This window comes from Podarcis tiliguerta (genome assembly GCF_965153285.1).
Source record: "Podarcis tiliguerta genome assembly, chromosome: 1".
In the NCBI taxonomy this organism is placed as follows: Eukaryota; Metazoa; Chordata; class Lepidosauria; order Squamata; family Lacertidae; genus Podarcis; species Podarcis tiliguerta.
The window spans coordinates 61178538-61195463 of NC_139534.1; the positions used below are offsets into that span (position 1 = coordinate 61178538).

Genomic DNA, 16926 nt, shown 5'->3' on the forward strand with positions numbered 1-16926 from the left:
TGCTTTGTGAAGGCCTTGTCCTTGAAAAGGGACATATAAGATCTAGATCAATAGATTATAGTGATGAGATGATAGTAATGATTTAGACCACTTTTCACCAAACAGTCCCAGAGTGGGCTAACAAAATACGTCATTAATTACATAAAATTATATCACATGGAATGGCCAGTTGAAAAAAAAGGAAGACTAAGATATTCATGAAAAATAGATAGCTTTAGGTGAGCTTTATTTAATACTGACTTAAAATCAGAAGTCAATGTTGGGCTGATATATCTATAAACTCAGTGTTGGCAACAAACTCTTTATATACCGTATATTACACAAAGTGCTTAAAAAAGTAAGGAACCCAGGGGCAGCCCACCCCATTTTGCTGCCTGAGGCTAAATGGGAAGGTGGTGCCCTGCATGCATGCCACCCACACCCTCTTGACGCCCCTGCTAAAGCCTCACTTACCAGGGTCGTGCAGCTTCTGAGAAGATCTTACAAGAGCCCCGCAAGATTGCTCTGTGAATCCAATGATCCAGCTCAGCCAGGAAGAGGGATGTTCAAAAGCATGATGGACACATACATGTTTGCCCATGTTGAAGATCTGTGTTGTTCATTTCACCCTCTCCCTCAAAAAGTTCAGACTCTGTTTAAATCATTAAACTTATCGGTCATTTTTAACCTAAATAACTAAGCAACTTACAGTAAAAGCAAGCAACCAGATACATTAAAACCAGGATAGAAGAAAACAAAGAAAAATCTAAAGACAGTTCTGTTTTTTTTTTTTGTTATTAAACTAGATTAAAACATCCCACCCACTCACAGAGGCTATGGATAATTAAAAGCCAAAGGCATGATGAAAAAGGAAGGTTTTCCCCTCGCACCTAAAGATATGTAACTATGGTGCCAGGCCATATAAGTGAATGTTTGCAGGGCATTTTATCATTGCCACCATCCTTATTTTCTCTGCAGTTCAGCGTCCTGCTGTCACCACAAGTGAATGTTCTACGTGGGGTAATTTCCACTTTCAGACATTTGACCGTGCCAAATTTGACTTCACTGGAACTTGCCGTTATGTTTTTGCTTCACACTGCAAAGACAGTCATCAGGACTTCAGTATCCAGATAATGAGGAGCATCAAGAAGGGGACTGCCATCTATTTCACGGCCACTATAGATGGAGTGCTTCTGGAGGTCAAAGAATCAGGCACCACAGTGGATGGGAAGACGTGAGTTGGCTCAACATCTGTTGATAGTCTTCTGTTTTCTCATGAATGCTCTTGTGCACCAGGAACAGTGTTTTATTGGGTCTGAAATCAGAGAGCCAATGCTGAGAAACGTCATACAGTGGTGGCCCCAGATTAGGGTGATTTCCTACACTCAGGACCAACATCAGGAGCTCTCATGCTTCTTCAGGCAGCAATTATTAACATGCGCTCACAATGGCTGGTCTCTGTCATGCAGGCAGCCCAGCAGGCAGCATCAGCATGAGGTCACAAGTGCCACTCTGTGTCCTTCAGCCAAGCAGCATCAGTATGGTATATATGGGTGCATATGGAGGCATATTGGCATATTGGTATGGCGCATATTGGGACATATTGGTCCGTCTCTCACCAAAAAGACAGCAACAACAATAATATGTGATATCTCTCTCTCTCGCTCTCTCTCTCTCTCTCTCTCTCACACACACACATAGGTGGGAAGTATGTGAGCACAGCCAACCTCTGCTTCCCATCCTTCCCATCTGTCCTTCTTGGTTGTCTGAGGGGTTGTCTGAGAGGGGAGAGATCAAAGCTGAGAAATGGCCATTGAGCTTAATTAATAGGTTGGGTTGGGGATATCTTTGATCTTGAGACAACTAGGATGCTTGTTCATTTGTTTAAACAAATAAAGTTTTCCTCTTTTTCTTTCTTTTAGGATTCTTCTGCCCTTCAGTCTGAAGAGTGTCCTAGTAGAAGACATTTATCCTTATTTCCTAATTACCTCCAAACTAGGCCTGACTCTCAAGTGGAATTGGGGTGACATTCTCCTAGTATGAAGCTCCAGTTAGTTGGATTTGTTTTAGTGAATTTTAATACATGTAAAATGTGTTGAGTAGCCACAGTCTTCACACACTGCCATCTTCTAGTGATATTATGAACAAAGGGGATACACATAAAGCTAATTTATTTATATAAATAATCATTTTGTGAGCCCTGGAATTATGTTTGGAGTGAGACAATCGCACAACTCCTTTCTGGTTCTACTGTTGAGAATGTTAGGAAGATGGCAAAGTTTTAGTTGGTATCTCTGACTTTATCACTAGAATAGGAAGCCACACAACCCAACACCAGCTTGTGTGCTTAGAAATTGACTAATTATGGCCTAATTGTGGCACAGTCATTTCTTTCCCCCTTGCGATATAGATATAGATACACACACACACACACACACACTCATATATATATATATATATATATGTGTGTGTGTGTGTGTGTTCAGAAAGAGAATTCAATGGAGTAAATACTATCCTCTGTGTGGTAATACCACTGCAGCAATTGTGCTCAGTTTCTAACGGGGAGGCCATCATGGTGTCCTCCAGATGTTGTAGACTACATTTCCCTTCACCCCTGACCATTGTCCATGCTGGCTGGGGCTGATGGGAGATATAGTTCTATCTTGGGGGCGGCTCAAGCTGAGACCTCATGACAGTACTATGCATTATAGTTATGAAGGTGTCTGTATATATGTGTGTTTAAAATGTTTGTCTTTTTGCCTATTTTTTCTTAGCTGGATTTAGAAGATACTTACAAAGGGAAAACATGTGGTTTGTGTGGGAACTATGACGGCAATGACAAAAATGATTTATTCGTGCAGGGTAGGATTTTTTAAATATATATAACTGGCTAATAATAATAATAATAATAGAAACTATCACATTTGTATCCTAACCATTTTCAAAAGATCTCAGGAATTGTGGTTGAGTTTGTGGAAATACTTCCCCATTTTACCAAGACAACAGAGATCATGACTGGCCTCAGCAGTAAGATATATAGCTGAGTGGAGATTTGAGGCAAAGACTCAAAAGTCCTAGCCTACCACACAATCTCCTGTACATACATTTGGGGTAAAATCTAATCACTGTCCTTGGTAAGGTAGCCTAGGGTGAAATATTGAGTGAATCTGGGCTGATATCTGAACTAAACTAAGGAGGATGTGAATTTGTCACTCAGAACTCTTATTTCACATGTAATAAGGTATTCTAAACAATACCTTCTAAACAATACCTTCTATGTACAGGCTGACTGGAAGATAAATGCCTGCTTCCTTATGTCTCTTTAGGCAGAGCAATTGTATACACCGTGAGTACAGATGCAACTATTTGCTTGATTCTTCATTTGTAAAATAAATTAAACTATTACGGTACAAACTCTATGCTTCAAATCATGGATGGGTGATTGCTGGGTTCAAATCTGAGAGTAAGGCTGTCATCCTAAACCCACACATTGACCCTGCACAGTAAAGTCCTATTACTGGTGGGATTTTACAGGCTATCCGCTATTCCCATGGCAGTTTGGAAATCTTCAGAAAGTAGATGATCCAACAGAGAAGTGTTCTGATGTAATTGGAGACAAAATAAAGCAGCAAGACAACTCTCAACAGCAAGATAAATGCAAAAATAGATACGTAAGTTGCACTGTTCATGGTATGTGAACCCTGCCCTGCTTTCCATTTGATCCCTCTAAGGGCGGCAGCTCCTCACTGCAAATGTTTCCCTATTCACTTTAGTGGAGGTAATTTGCAGCTCCTCACTGTAAATGTTTCCCTATTCACTTTAGTGGAGGTAATTGTGCCACACATGCATAAAGCTATATACTTTTGATGAAGATGACAGAGGTGACAATGTTCTCAGTAGCAGATACACATACTTTGATCAGGGAGCCAGAACCTCACATGTTAAGTATCAAAGCAACCCCACAGAAGTCAATAAATTTATGGTACTGATGCTGTATATGTAAAATCTCCAGTCTCCCCACCACTTTCTCTCTTTGACAGAAATCTAAGTGCAAGGAAGCCCTATCCCACTTTGGGAATTGTAAGAGCGTGGTTGCTACCGATGATTATCTAGCCATTTGTATTCGAGATATGTGCAGCTGTTCTGAGAAATCTTCTCATTCTGACCTGGTTGCCAGCTGTGTATGCAGCACTCTCAGTCAGTACTCCCGGGACTGTGTCCGCAAAGGTGGAGACCCTGGAAAATGGCGATCCAAGGAACTCTGTTGTAAGTAAAGAAAGATTTACTTTTAATTTATTTAACAGCATGCACACGCACGCATGCACGTGCGCACACACACACACACTGAAACAACATGTTAAAATTGCATGTCTGAGTAGACTTGCCTAAACAGAAAAAGGATTTATCAGGTGCTGAAAACAATGCAGCAAATGTGGCGGCCTAATATTAATTGGCAGGGAGTTCCAGAGCATAGCTGCTGACACACTGAAAGATGGATCCGTGTAGAACGAAGATTATGTGGCATTTGTAAAAGTGCAAGTTTCACAATCAAAGTGGTAAGGTGGATGAATATTATGCAATGTGATTCCTTACATAGACTTGTCCCAAGCAGATATGGGTTCATTATACCAATAAAGGTAAAGGTAAAGGTACCCCTGCCCGTACAGGCCAGTCTTGACAGACTCTAGGGTTGTGCGCCCATCTCACTCAAAGAGGCCAAGGGCCAGTGCTGTCCGAAGACACTTCCGGGTCACGTGGCCAGCGTGACATCGCTGCTCTGGCGAGCCAGAGCCGCACACAGAAACGCCGTTTACCTTCCCGCTAGTAAGCGGTCCCTATTTATCTACTTGCACCCAGGGGTGCTTTCGAACTGCTAGGTTGGCAGGCACTAGGACTGAACAGCGGGAGCGCACCCCGCCACGGGGATTCGAACCGCCGACCTTTCGATCGGCAAGCACTAGGCACTGAGGCTTTAACCCACAGCGCCACCCGCGTCCTTCATTATACCAATAGGAACAGCTTAAATTCGATAATGTCCAAATTCTGTCAGCTTAACAACTAATAGGTTATCAGAAGGAGTTCCTAATAACCGGTCTCTCTTTCCCAAGCAGGCAGCAGCAGTATGAAGTCACAATGGTTAGTCTTTCTTCAGCATGAGGTCACAATGGCCATTTTCTCCTCTTCGGGCATTTTTCATTATCACAGGAACTAAAGTGCAGGACTAGCATATCCATGGTGAGCCTATGATATCCTGCTAGCTGAGGCTAAGGACCAGATTCTGCTGCACCCCACATGCCATGTACAGAAGTGGACTGGACTGGGAGCTGAATCTTACTTCAGCGTAGGCAACACAATAGTATCCTCTAGTGCAGGGGTCTGCAACCTTTAAGACAAAAAGAGCCACTTGGACCCGTTTCCGAAGAAAAAAAAACCTGGGAGCCGCAAAACCATTGCGACATTTAAAGCATGCGCGCCGCTGCCCTCCGATCTGACAGCGGGTGGGAAGGTGACGTCGGGACGGTGCGTGACTAACGCACGCACTGTCCCCATGCAATGTCACAGCCAGTACAGCGCCCGCCACAGTGGGGAGTGTCGGGGCGCACAATGCGCCTCCTCCCCTCGCTAGTATCTGCCCCGGAGCCGCGGCAAAGGTGTAAAAGAGCCACATGCGGCTCCGGAGCCGCGGGTTGCAGACCCCTGCTCTAGTGCATCTGACGGCAGTAGGCTAATTGAAGGGGTGTAAAAGACCTGTGGCATACACAATGCAGCTGGTCAAGAGAGAGGAATGGCCAGGGGGCTCAGGGAGCGTGGCACTGCTGCTGCCTGAGGAGATTGGTAGGGCTGTCCCTGGGCATAATATTCAAGAATGGCAACCTAGATATTTAGTGCACTCAGAAGTAAGTCCTACTTTAGTCAGTGGAGCTTTGGTGGATAGGTTTTCAGCTTTACATAGCCATCCTTTTAATGCAACATTAACTTCAATCCCTCCCCCCTGAAATGGCTGCCATCTGGTTTTGCACGACTAATTCATAGGCTCTCATGCGGATAATACCCATCTGAAGATAGGGATGGAAGGTTTTGTTGATTTTTGTTCTCTTGGTTTTTCATTTTTCCAATCTTAAATTCAGTTCTCTGCTTTTCTGAAACATATTTCATGTTTTCCTTAAAAAAAACACAACAATTTTCATGAAAATTCACCAGCATTCGGGTGCAGTTTTCACATTTTTGCATGCAGTTTTGATCACTATACATATTTGCTGGCATTTTTTTTTCATGATATGCATTTTAATGTTATCTTTCACTAATTTATTCATTCTTATCCAAGCTTCCCCCTAATTCATGTGCTTTTGCTTCGTTGAAGAGCTGAATTGCGAAAACTGGACAACTGCGAATTTCAAAGAATGGCTGTGTTTTGGTTTTCGTGTTGTTTTGGGAAGTGCAAATTTGCTAAATTCAGCTTTTAATGCAAACTGAATTCAATTTCTCCCTACAGCACATACATTGATCCTCCCCAACATTTGTAGCAGAAAGGAACACATACTCCCCAAGTTCCCCTTCTGCCAGTATCCTGCCCTAGTACTTTCCCCAATTGTTTTCTACTTTGGAGCTAGAGTTTCTGCTCTTTATATCAGAACCTCTAATTAACTATCCTTACTAAAGTGAATGGGGTCTACTTATTACAAATCGGCTGTGGTTTGTGCTTGTTGATTCAAGGCTCAGGGAAAGACTTTGGTATGCTTTGGAATCTTGTAAAAATGGTACAACCTCAAAACATTTTCAATAAATGACATCTAACCTAAGTTCGTCATCAGAATGGAAAGAATGACTGGAACTCGAAGTATGCTATTTATTTTAAAAATCATATTATTAATTTGAAAACTGTCAATAACATTTTTACTTTGCTTGGGTTTGTAGCCCTGAAATGTCCAAACAACCTGGAATATGCAGAATGTGGAAACCCCTGTACTGACACCTGCTTCAACCCAGAAAGGAGCAAAATATGTAAAGCCCCATGCACTGATGGATGCTTTTGCCCTAAAGGTAGAAAATTGACCTGATCTATTATCCATAATTTGCACGGCATTTTAACTGAGCAAAGTAGTATTCCAAACTTTGCATGTGCATCCTGTCAACACTCCTATGAAACAGGTCACTGAATATGCCCATTTTACGGAGTGTGGACCAATACATTGCTTTTTTTGTTTTTCATCATATTATTAAGTGATGTCTGCTAACAAGTACATGAACTTTCACATACCTGTATTTCCTACCAATAATAAAATTATGTGTAGCATTAATTTTTTCCCTTCTAAGCATAACTGAGCACTGTGTTTGAACAGGAAGCATTCTCGATGACATCAAGGGCAAAAAATGCATCCCAATTGGCAGCTGCCCCTGCACCTTTCAAGGCAAGGTCCATGCAGCTGGAGACACCTACGCCACCCCCTGCCAAAACTGGTACTGTTAAAAGCTTGCTAATAATGATGTATCAGCTTGAGGGAGAACTGGGAGAACTGGTTGTTCTATGCTAAAATCTAAGTCTGCTGCTGGAGGAGATTCTCTTTCAGAAGTTAAGAACCAAAACTTTGAAATGCAACAAATCTAAGCCCATTGCATCTAAAATGTGCCCCCCCTGCATTTACTGGGGTGAAAAACTGAAAAACCCCAGAAACGTTCTCAGTAAAAAAAGTCATCTTAGAAAGTTCAGCTCAACTCCAACTGATTGTGGAGAGAGCAGAAAGAATTACATGGCAGCTAAGCATCTTCTTGATCCAAGTCTGTTTTGGGGGCAGCCTAATCCAGTCCCTGTGGCAGTTTATTTCCTGGGGTAAAATACTAAAAAAACCTCAACAACTTCAACCCTAAAAAAAGGTTAACAAACTTGGTGGTCGGCCCTTTGGTCGGCCCTCACGGCCGTTCACTTCATCAAATCTGGCCCTCTTTGAAAAAAGTTTGGACACCGCTGGTTGACCAAACAGCAATCCCTACTTTCCACTCCTGGCCCATATTCCATGCTGATTCAGTCAGCATTGGAGAGGAAAAGAGCTGCTGTGCTTTAAAGTGCGTTGAGCTGAGAAGCTGACTACATAATATATAGCTTCAACTTCTTGATTCTGGAAAATGTTCAGGGCTGGTCACATGTGTTTTCTGCACTATTGTCATTGAGGATTAAGCTACTCTTTCGGTCTTGCAGTACTTGCATGAGTGGAAAATGGTCCTGCACATCACTGCCTTGTTCTGGAAACTGTAAAATAGAAGGTGGATTCCACATAACAACATTTGATAAGAAGCAATTCATTTTCCATGGCAACTGCAACTATGTCTTAGCTAAGGTAAGGGTTTATTTAAAATTGTTTGAGACCTTTTAGGAGCAGCAAATAGACACAAACAGTAGGTTGCATAACATACCTCAAATTAAACATCTCGTTAAATGCTGTGTTCCAGGAGACTGATAAACTGTATTGTAAATGTAGCCCTTTGCAATTGTAAATGAGCACTAACCAGTTGGGGCCTTTCATGTTCATACAGCCATATTCTGCATTGTATTTGCTGTTGCAGCTGACTCATTTCTTCCCCTTTGAGTCTGAGGAAAATGTGATTTCTCCGCACCTGAATCACAAACTTGAGAAAAATACATAGATTGTGCATAACTCCTGAGTGACAAGGACACATTTCTTTTGGCGGAGGTGGGGTGGGGTGGGAGGCCTTAAGTGCAGCTCTGTACATGACATGGCAAACATGTCATGTATATGTTCAATGAAATTACACTATGTTTTTCTGCAGCAAAACAAAAATATGTGTTGATGTCATGTGTGTGTCACATGTGGATTTAATGACCATGTGTCTGTGGACCATGGTTAAACCAACCAACCAACCAACCAACCAACCAGATGTGTTCACAGCATGCACTATGCAATGCATGTGTCATTCAGCTTTGCTACTGATGATGGAAACAGCAACCATGCATGCCACATGAAAAATGGATTTGCAGCAAGTCTGGAACAGAGGGGGGGGGGGAGATCTTGCCTAAACCATTTTGAGAAATAAGGCTTAAGTGTTTTCACCATCTGCAGAATAAGGCCCACTAAATTCATCAGGACTTAGGCAGTACTCAGTATTATGTCATACATATATGCTGAAAGTTACACCTGTGTCTAATCTGTCTAAATTGAGAGCATTGGAAGGTTCTACATCTGAGAAAATATGCAGGCAAAATGTTAGCTTTTCCCATTTTGTCTGTCTTGCAAGTAGGTGTGTGCAAAACTTTTTCGTGTTACTATAACAGCACTGACTCCATGTAAGTCAGGGGTAAAAGAGGCCATATAGACAGTGTTCAGCATCCACTGCCCATCTCCTCTACAAGAGATTTGCAATGTGTCAGATGAACATACACCCTGGTTGCTGGCCCCATCCACTGCATTAATGGTGTATTTCCCTCTTCATTTTCAGGACACAGATGGTTCCTTTGTGGTCATTGGAGAGATTGTTCAATGTGGTGTTTCCAAGACTATGACTTGTCTGAAGAATGCTTTAATCACTTTAGGAGCCCTTGTAAGTTGTTATAGTTATGTCTAGAAGAGCTGTCACCACCTGTCAGAAATGCAGAACAATCTGAACTCAAGGAAGATACTGGAGTAAATTATACTGGGATAATTACCCTATTCTACACTCTGTTTAGGGACGTGGGTGGCGCTGTGGGTAAAACCTCAGTGCCTAGGACTTGCCGATCATATGGTCGGTGGTTCGAATCCCCACAGTGGGGTGAGCTCCCGTCTTTCGGTCCCAGCGTCTGCCCACCTAGCAGTTCGAAAGCACCCCTAAGTGCAAGTAGATAAATAGGTACCGCTTTATAGCGGGAAGGTAAACGCCGTTTCCGTGTGCTGCGCTGGTGCAGGCTCGCCAGAGCAGCTTCGTCACGCTGGCCACGTGACCCGGAAGTGTCCTCGGACAGCGCTGGCCCCCGGCCTCTTAAGTGAGATGAGCACACAACCCTAGAGTTGGACACGACTGGCCCGTATGGGCAGGGGTACCTTTACCTTTACACTCTGTTTAGGAATGGGGCTACTGCTGGCTGAGTTGGTCTGAGCCCAGAAGAAGGAAAATGAGCCTTTAAAATAAAGTTTGACGTACACCACGCTTTCTGTAGGAAACTTCCACTGGATTTGTCGGTCATATCATCAAGCTGAATAGGGTTTGGAATAGGGCTAAGTCTCCCCTTGTGCCACCCTGCCCCCACCACTTTCCTGGAATACCCCTGTTTGGGAACTTATGCTGTCCTCGACTGAGCACCAGATGAGCTGGGGTGGAGACTTACAGCAACCTATCTTTGACTGAATCAGTTTAGCCAAAGACTTGCCTATTTCAAACTCCACCTCTGACAGATATTGGATTTGGATTGCTCCCTAAGTGTTTTGTCAGTGTTCATGCATTTCTTTATTTTTCCCTTCTTTGCAGAGTATAAGAGTCTGTTCCACTGGAGATGTTTATGTCAATAATGCCATTGCGGTATTGCCTGTAACTAAAGGTCAGCATTCAGTTTCACTCCAAATTTCCAGTGAAAGCTATGTACCTGTAAGGTAGTTGCTCCTACTTGGATATTGTTTTTAGCTGAAGGCAAGTTTTGGTTTTTTTATTAGATGGTGTCACACTCTTCAGACCATCTACATTCTATGTCAACATCCTGACTTCTTCAAGGGTACAAATTCAAGTACAACTGAAACCCATTATGCAGATCTTCATAACAGTAGATGAAACTTATCAAAACCATACTTCTGGTATAGTATTTCCCTATGCATGAACTCCTACTGCCTTTTAGTAGATTGTAAAAAGTACCTTGAGATGCTTTGATTTCATGAAATATTCTCAAACTTTCTCAAGGATAAACTGACATCACAAATGTCTAGAGCAGGGATGGGGAACCTGGAGTTTTTCCCTACTCTCATCAGCCCTGACCTTTGCTCTGGCTGACTAGGGATGAGGAGAGCTGGAGTTCAACAACTTCTGGAAGCCAAGCAGGTCACCCACCTCTGGATAAGGTTACTAAAACAATCTTTTATTCAAAAAAAATTTAGTTCTGTCTTGATATGTTTGTCTCATATTGGAATGTTTGGAATAACTGATATCAAGAATCTACATCTTGCCAATGATATTTTCCTTAGTTTCCATGCTTCTGTCTGACATGTCCTGTTCTCCTGTTCTCTGGAGAGCATATGAAGCTTGGAAAGCCAAGTGTTATCAAGGAGCTGGGGAGACAAAGTTGTTGGGAATTCCATTCTACCCTTTGCTGCAGATATGTGGATTGTTACATGTCCCATGTCTGTTTACATTCCAACACAGATTGCTGGCGTGAGCGGAACTTCCACTCTGTTTTTAGTCTCTCTGAGAAGACGGCAAGGAGAGAAGCCATGTTTTCTTTGGCTTGATTTATGTAGAATAAATGCGTAGTTTAGTATCGTGTCCACGCCTCAAGCCTCATCTGTTGTGCAGTAAATTGCTGAGTAATGTGTGCTCAAGCCTGCTCTGCAGCTTGAGTCACAGGCACACATCGGGGAGGATGGTCGATGGATCTCCACAGCGACAAGGCTGAGAAAGGAGATGCTCCAGCTGGGGCCGAGCCAGCTGGCTTTTCATCCCCCGATCCTGACAAAAGTGTCTCTGGGGACAAAACATCCCAAGCACATTGCTTCCATTGGACTCTGTCAGGTGTGATGCTGCTGAAATGAGTTAAGTAGGTTGGTCAATGCCCCCTCCCCTTGTTTGCCCATGTATCTGAATCGTCACTGATGAGACTATGGAGGAAAGGGATGCAGTTGCCATCTCCAGCATTGCTACTACCACCCTCAAGTGATAGGTAGATGCAGGACTGGGGGCAACAGGCTCTCTGAAACGAGAGAGAGAGAGAGAGAGAGAGAGAGAACTAATGAACACATATGTGCTGTGTTTAGTTTGCTATTGTGTTCTTACTGTTGCGTTGTAAAATGCAGTCTTAGAATGATTGATTAAGTGCACTCAGTTAGGATTACTTTATTCTGGGATTGACTCATCATGCCACCAACATCAGTTCTAGTATAGTCTAGTACAGTATGAGGCCTGCTTCTAACTATAGTTAAAATAATGGGAACCTAGCTTTCATAAAGATCCTTACATATTGTTACATTTATGCATTTTGATCTACATCCCATTCATGAATAGGTATCATTAGACTTTCAGAGCCTAAATCTAGTTTTCACCCATTTGACTGTCCTTTCTTTACCCACAAACAAGGCCCTCTTTCTGCTCTGTAGCAGGGTCCTGAATTTGTTTTGTTAGATAGGCTGTTTCAAAGACTTTGTCTGGATTTTTGTCTTGTACCTTCCCATACCTACCTAGGCCTTTGTGGAAATTTCAACAATGATCAGGCTGATGATTTTCAAACCATCAGTGGGATTGTAGAAGACTCTGCTTCAGTGTTTGGAAACTCATGGAAAACTATGGCCAGCTGTGCTGATGTTCAAGACAGCTTTGAGGATCCCTGTCAGAAAAGTGTTGATAAAGGTATTATATTTTCTCATCGTTTCATGCTTTCCCTAAATGCATCACTTTGTTTTCCACCATGAGAGGAATGACAGCCATTATTCTATTTTAATTAACTTTTCTATTTGTCAGACCTATGTACCACTCTCCAGCAGTGTTTCTATGATGGTTTACAAAGCCCCAATAACATATTTCATATATATGAACTGTAATGGTTCTAGGGGTTGCTCGTGCGTAAGTTGCCTTTACTCCTGGCTAGGTTGCATGGTTGAACCCTTTCTGTTAGGACAGCCTCAAGATCCATGGCTGCCTCAGTCGCTGGCAGAATCCGTCAGTGGGCGTTTCTTAAACCGCTTCCAACATAGAAGCTGTTTGACGCCCAGTCTCCTCCCCCGTTGCCTGCACGAAAGTTTCCTGCGCAAGGTGGGTGTGGGCAATGGAGCACTAGTACCCTCTCCGCTGGTCTCCTGCAAAGAGTCCTGGAGCCACCTCTCCGATTCCTCTATCTCCTCCCCTTTACCACCGGTGTTACGCTGATTACCTTCCCCAGCGGATGGGCTATCCCTCCTTCTACTAGGACCCTCTCCACCATCGTCCGGGAGCCTCCTCTCTGCCTCCCGCTCCGATGGCAGTTCCCTGACATGAACATATTTCATATATATGAAATTTCATATATGAAATATAACATATTTCATATATATGAAAATATACTACAACCAGAAAACGTTGATTAAAATAGAAGGTAAAATTGACAAGTGAAACCGGTATATAAGCAAAAGCTTACACAATTCATTCTACAACCAGAAGGGAATTTTATTTGCCCCTTGCTGTGGCTAGCTCTACTCATGTTTACTTAGATTTAAGTCCTAGTTAGCTCATTGTCCTACACCCAAGTGAAAGTGTATTTCTAGGAGTTTTAGCCTGAGTAAATGGGATAGCTCCCTCATTTTCCAAATGAATGATCAAAATTAGAGTGTGTTTTCAAAAACACATATGTCATAAGCTAATACAAATTGCTGTTGGGCTGCAGACTCACCCTGAACAACCAAAAGAGGCTCCTGGGAGGCCAGAGGGACATTGCTGGCTAAAATGTTTTAAAATGTTTAAAATGGTTTTAATTTTGGTTCCTCTGTTTTGTTTCTGTTATGTTGGGGTTGGTTAAGTGTTTAGTTGGGGTTGGCAGCTCTTTTAATTTGGTTATAACTGTAAAATATTATTATTATTATTATTATATTTTATTTTCTATTGACTTATTGGTTTATTTATAGTCTGTATAAGGTATTCTGTTTCTTAATGTTTGATTATGTTTTTATATATGCTGTAAGCAGCCCAGATGATGATGATGATGATAATAATAATAATAATAATAATAATGGCAAGCCACTTGTAAAATGCAGGTGATATTTTCACTCATTGGTGTGGCATTTGAATGACTCCCATTTTGTGAATAATCTTTGGGACTCCTCATTTTCTCTGATAGAAAAATTTGGGCAGCGTTGGTGTGCTCTTCTGCTGGATGCAAAGGGGGTATTTGCTGAGTGCCATTCTGTTAATGACCCAGCTCCTTATATCAAGGTAAGGCATGGATTCATTCCTATTTTAAAACATATCCTCTAGTATCTGGCACAATGTCAGGTGCATTCTGATCAGATAGGCAACGATCTAAGTAGTTGCTATGTTTCAGCTTGCCCATGTCTGCTTCGCATAAAGTTGAATAGATTATGGAAGCTCTGTAAGCTATTTTGCCACAGGGGTGTTCTACCTTTTGTGAGTAAGAAGAAATAAGCCAGCGGAGCCATCATCACGTCTTCTGACGGTATGAAAGAGCAGCTCTTTAGAGCTTATGTAGCTGGTAGATAAGCTGTACAGGTAGGTATAGTGACCAGTTGCCCTCTGGTGGCCTGTCTGGAAACCGTGAACTGCTTTCCCTATATCTCAAGAAATGTAACATGAATTTCTTGGAAATGAGGCCTGAGCCAAAGGAATAAGACTGAATCTCCTCCTTTTTCTTTCTTCATTTTTTTTGGGTATTTTTTGTATCATTTTCTTATAGCAATAAAAAGGTAAAAAGAAATAAAGCAAGAGAAAGAAAGAAAAAGGATTTGATAAGTGAATCCTGGAATATGATCTCAATCTTGCAGGATCAAATATCCTGATTATTTATTTGAGGAAAAAGAGGATGTTCTAGTCACAGAGCTGCATTAATTCCCCTTTGCAATGACATATATATGTGTCATAAATGGACATTCTTTGACAGAGAGATTTCCCCTGAAATTAGAACTTGTTTATACATGCAAAGAAGTGGTCAAGGCAGAAACAGAGGAGTCCGCTCTCACTCTGTCATTTATCTGTTGGTGAATGTGACGCTTCTTTTGAGCACTGATTCTTGTATCTGCTTCTGCGTTTATTACTTAGAACTGCGTTTATGACATTTGCAATGCTGAGAGGAGCAAAGAGGCTCTGTGCAGCGTTTTCTCTGGCTATGCCAGAGATTGTGCCGCAAGAGGCATCCACTTGAAAGGATGGAGAGGCATCGTCTGTGGTAGGTGTAGTGTGTTATTCTCTCGTACTCCTAAGCCATTTTTAATAATTCAAAGTAGCATACACTTAAAGTAATACTCACTTTTGGTGAGCTCTTTCCCATGTACATACTACTTTCAGGACTGATCTTTTTTAAAAAAAATAATCAAATGGCATCCACACCCAGAATGGTTGTGTAATGATGGTAGGAGGGCAGCTTCACAAATTAATTTTTTTCTCCCGTCCCAATGATGGGTGGGCAGGGGCAGAACCAATGTTTGTCCAATAGTGATTGGGGGCGGGGCGGAATCTGATTCAGTTTGCATTTTGAACTGAATCCATCAAATTTACGCTTTCTAAAACAATATGCTAACCAAAACATAGCCATTCTTTGAAATTTGCATTTATATTATCTGAACGTTGCGATGCAATTCTCCAGACAGAACTGCATATATTAGGGGAAAACATGCATAAATGAATATATTTGTAAAAACAACATACTGACATGTGTTATGTGTAAAAATTGCACAGTCAAAATTGCATATAAAAATGTGTTCATTAACATAAATTCACAGGAAAAGGCTGATGAAATTTCATGATTATTATTTTTTTCAATTGCAAATTCCTGCAAAATGTGGAAAACAAACTAATAATTTAGGTGCATCACATTGACTTCACCAACCAACCTACTTCATTAAAATCAAGGGAAATTATTTCCATTATGTTTGGGATTGCATCTTGTCTCATTTGCTTTGAAGTGCCTCCTGCAAGGATATTCGCTGCTTCCCTTGTGATATAAACTATTGTTCTTTGGAGCCAAAGATAAGCATACTCACTTTGCTCATTCCATCCCTTGTTTTGCTTCTTTTGCAAAGATGCCTCAGCAGAGTGCCCTAAGAGTATGGTATACAACTATGAAGTGAAGTTCTGCAACAACTCTTGCCGGTCCCTGAGGGAGCCTGATGTGTTATGCAGTGTTCAGACCATCCCTGTGGATGGCTGCAGCTGCCCTGAGGGAACTTACCTAATGAATGAGGAAGAATGTGTCTTTCCAGAGGACTGTCCATGTTACCACAAGGGCCTGCTGATACAACCCAGAAGTTCATTTCAAAAGGATGAGCTCTTGTGGTAAAGTTATTTAGTTAATAGTCAAAACACGTTTGTAAAAGGTTGTTGCAAATCCTCAAAAGAACCAGCCTGTTAATTAAAGGTACCTTGATTTTAAAAGGCATTTGTTTCCAAGGGGCAAGATATAGATTACAGATATGGCTTATCTTGGGGATGGGTGTATTTGCATGACTGGAACTTGGGTAGTTTTCCACACCCCCTCTTTATGCATTTGTGTGAGACTTCCCTTTTGTGTTTTAATATCTCTAGCAAGTGCATTCGAGGACAATTAGATTGCATTGAAAACACAGAAACAAAGAAAGGTAAGACCTCTTTTTTACTTACTATGCAACTTTAAACCAAGATGTTGGAATTTGACATTTGTTTTGAACTACTGTCGCATTCCACATGCACAAGTTAGGATTTGATCCTCCTTGATCCTCTGGAGAATCCTAGATTTAGAGATCAAATCCAACCCCGTCCCCTCTGCATTTGCTTTTGTGTGTTCAGACCCAGAAACCTCCCCTGAATAAATTCACACTTGACTCAAATTTTAGTTTGGTTTTTGGCAAAATTTAGGCCACAACTTTATTGATTACAGAAAGTGAGTAGTTGCATAGGCTCTGGTTCAACTAGCTCCCTGCCATGCAGGTAGCGCTGACCCAGCGTTCCAGCATAGGTCAGTCAAGGGTGAACACCTGGATAGGCGAAATGTCAGGAACAGACTATGTCCACCACCCAGATGTCCCCCTGGACTCAGGCACAGGCACAACCCCCTCTCAGGGGTTGTCCAAACCATTTGAGGCC

The 16926-nt window shown here is 42.0% G+C and overlaps 1 protein-coding gene across 5 annotated transcripts in view; it reads left to right on the plus strand.

The window, feature by feature from the left end:
• Nucleotides 1–788: 788 nt before the first annotated feature.
• LOC310671482 (mucin-5B-like) overlaps nt 789–16926 on the plus strand; it is a 44241-nt gene continuing 28103 nt past the window's right edge. For 3 of the 5 annotated variants that reach the window (XM_083427617.1, XM_083427620.1, XM_083427619.1), the window contains exons 1-15: nt 1899–2029; nt 2754–2841; nt 3537–3650; nt 4020–4245; nt 6895–7020; nt 7320–7437; nt 8174–8312; nt 9430–9531; nt 10435–10504; nt 10617–10754; nt 12349–12513; nt 13973–14067; nt 14908–15034; nt 15888–16140; nt 16390–16442. In XM_083427617.1, the coding sequence (XP_083283743.1) occupies nt 2806–2841; nt 3537–3650; nt 4020–4245; nt 6895–7020; nt 7320–7437; nt 8174–8312; nt 9430–9531; nt 10435–10504; nt 10617–10754; nt 12349–12513; nt 13973–14067; nt 14908–15034; nt 15888–16140; nt 16390–16442 (1762 nt within the window). In that variant the 5' untranslated portion in view covers nt 1899–2029; nt 2754–2805. Of the gene's footprint in view, nt 1214–1898; nt 2030–2753; nt 2842–3513; nt 3651–4019; nt 4246–6894; nt 7021–7319; nt 7438–8173; nt 8313–9429; nt 9532–10434; nt 10505–10616; nt 10755–12348; nt 12514–13972; nt 14068–14907; nt 15035–15887; nt 16141–16389; nt 16443–16926 lie in introns of those variants that run through there. The other 2 variants (XM_083427621.1, XM_083427618.1) reach the window with 2 other exon arrangements.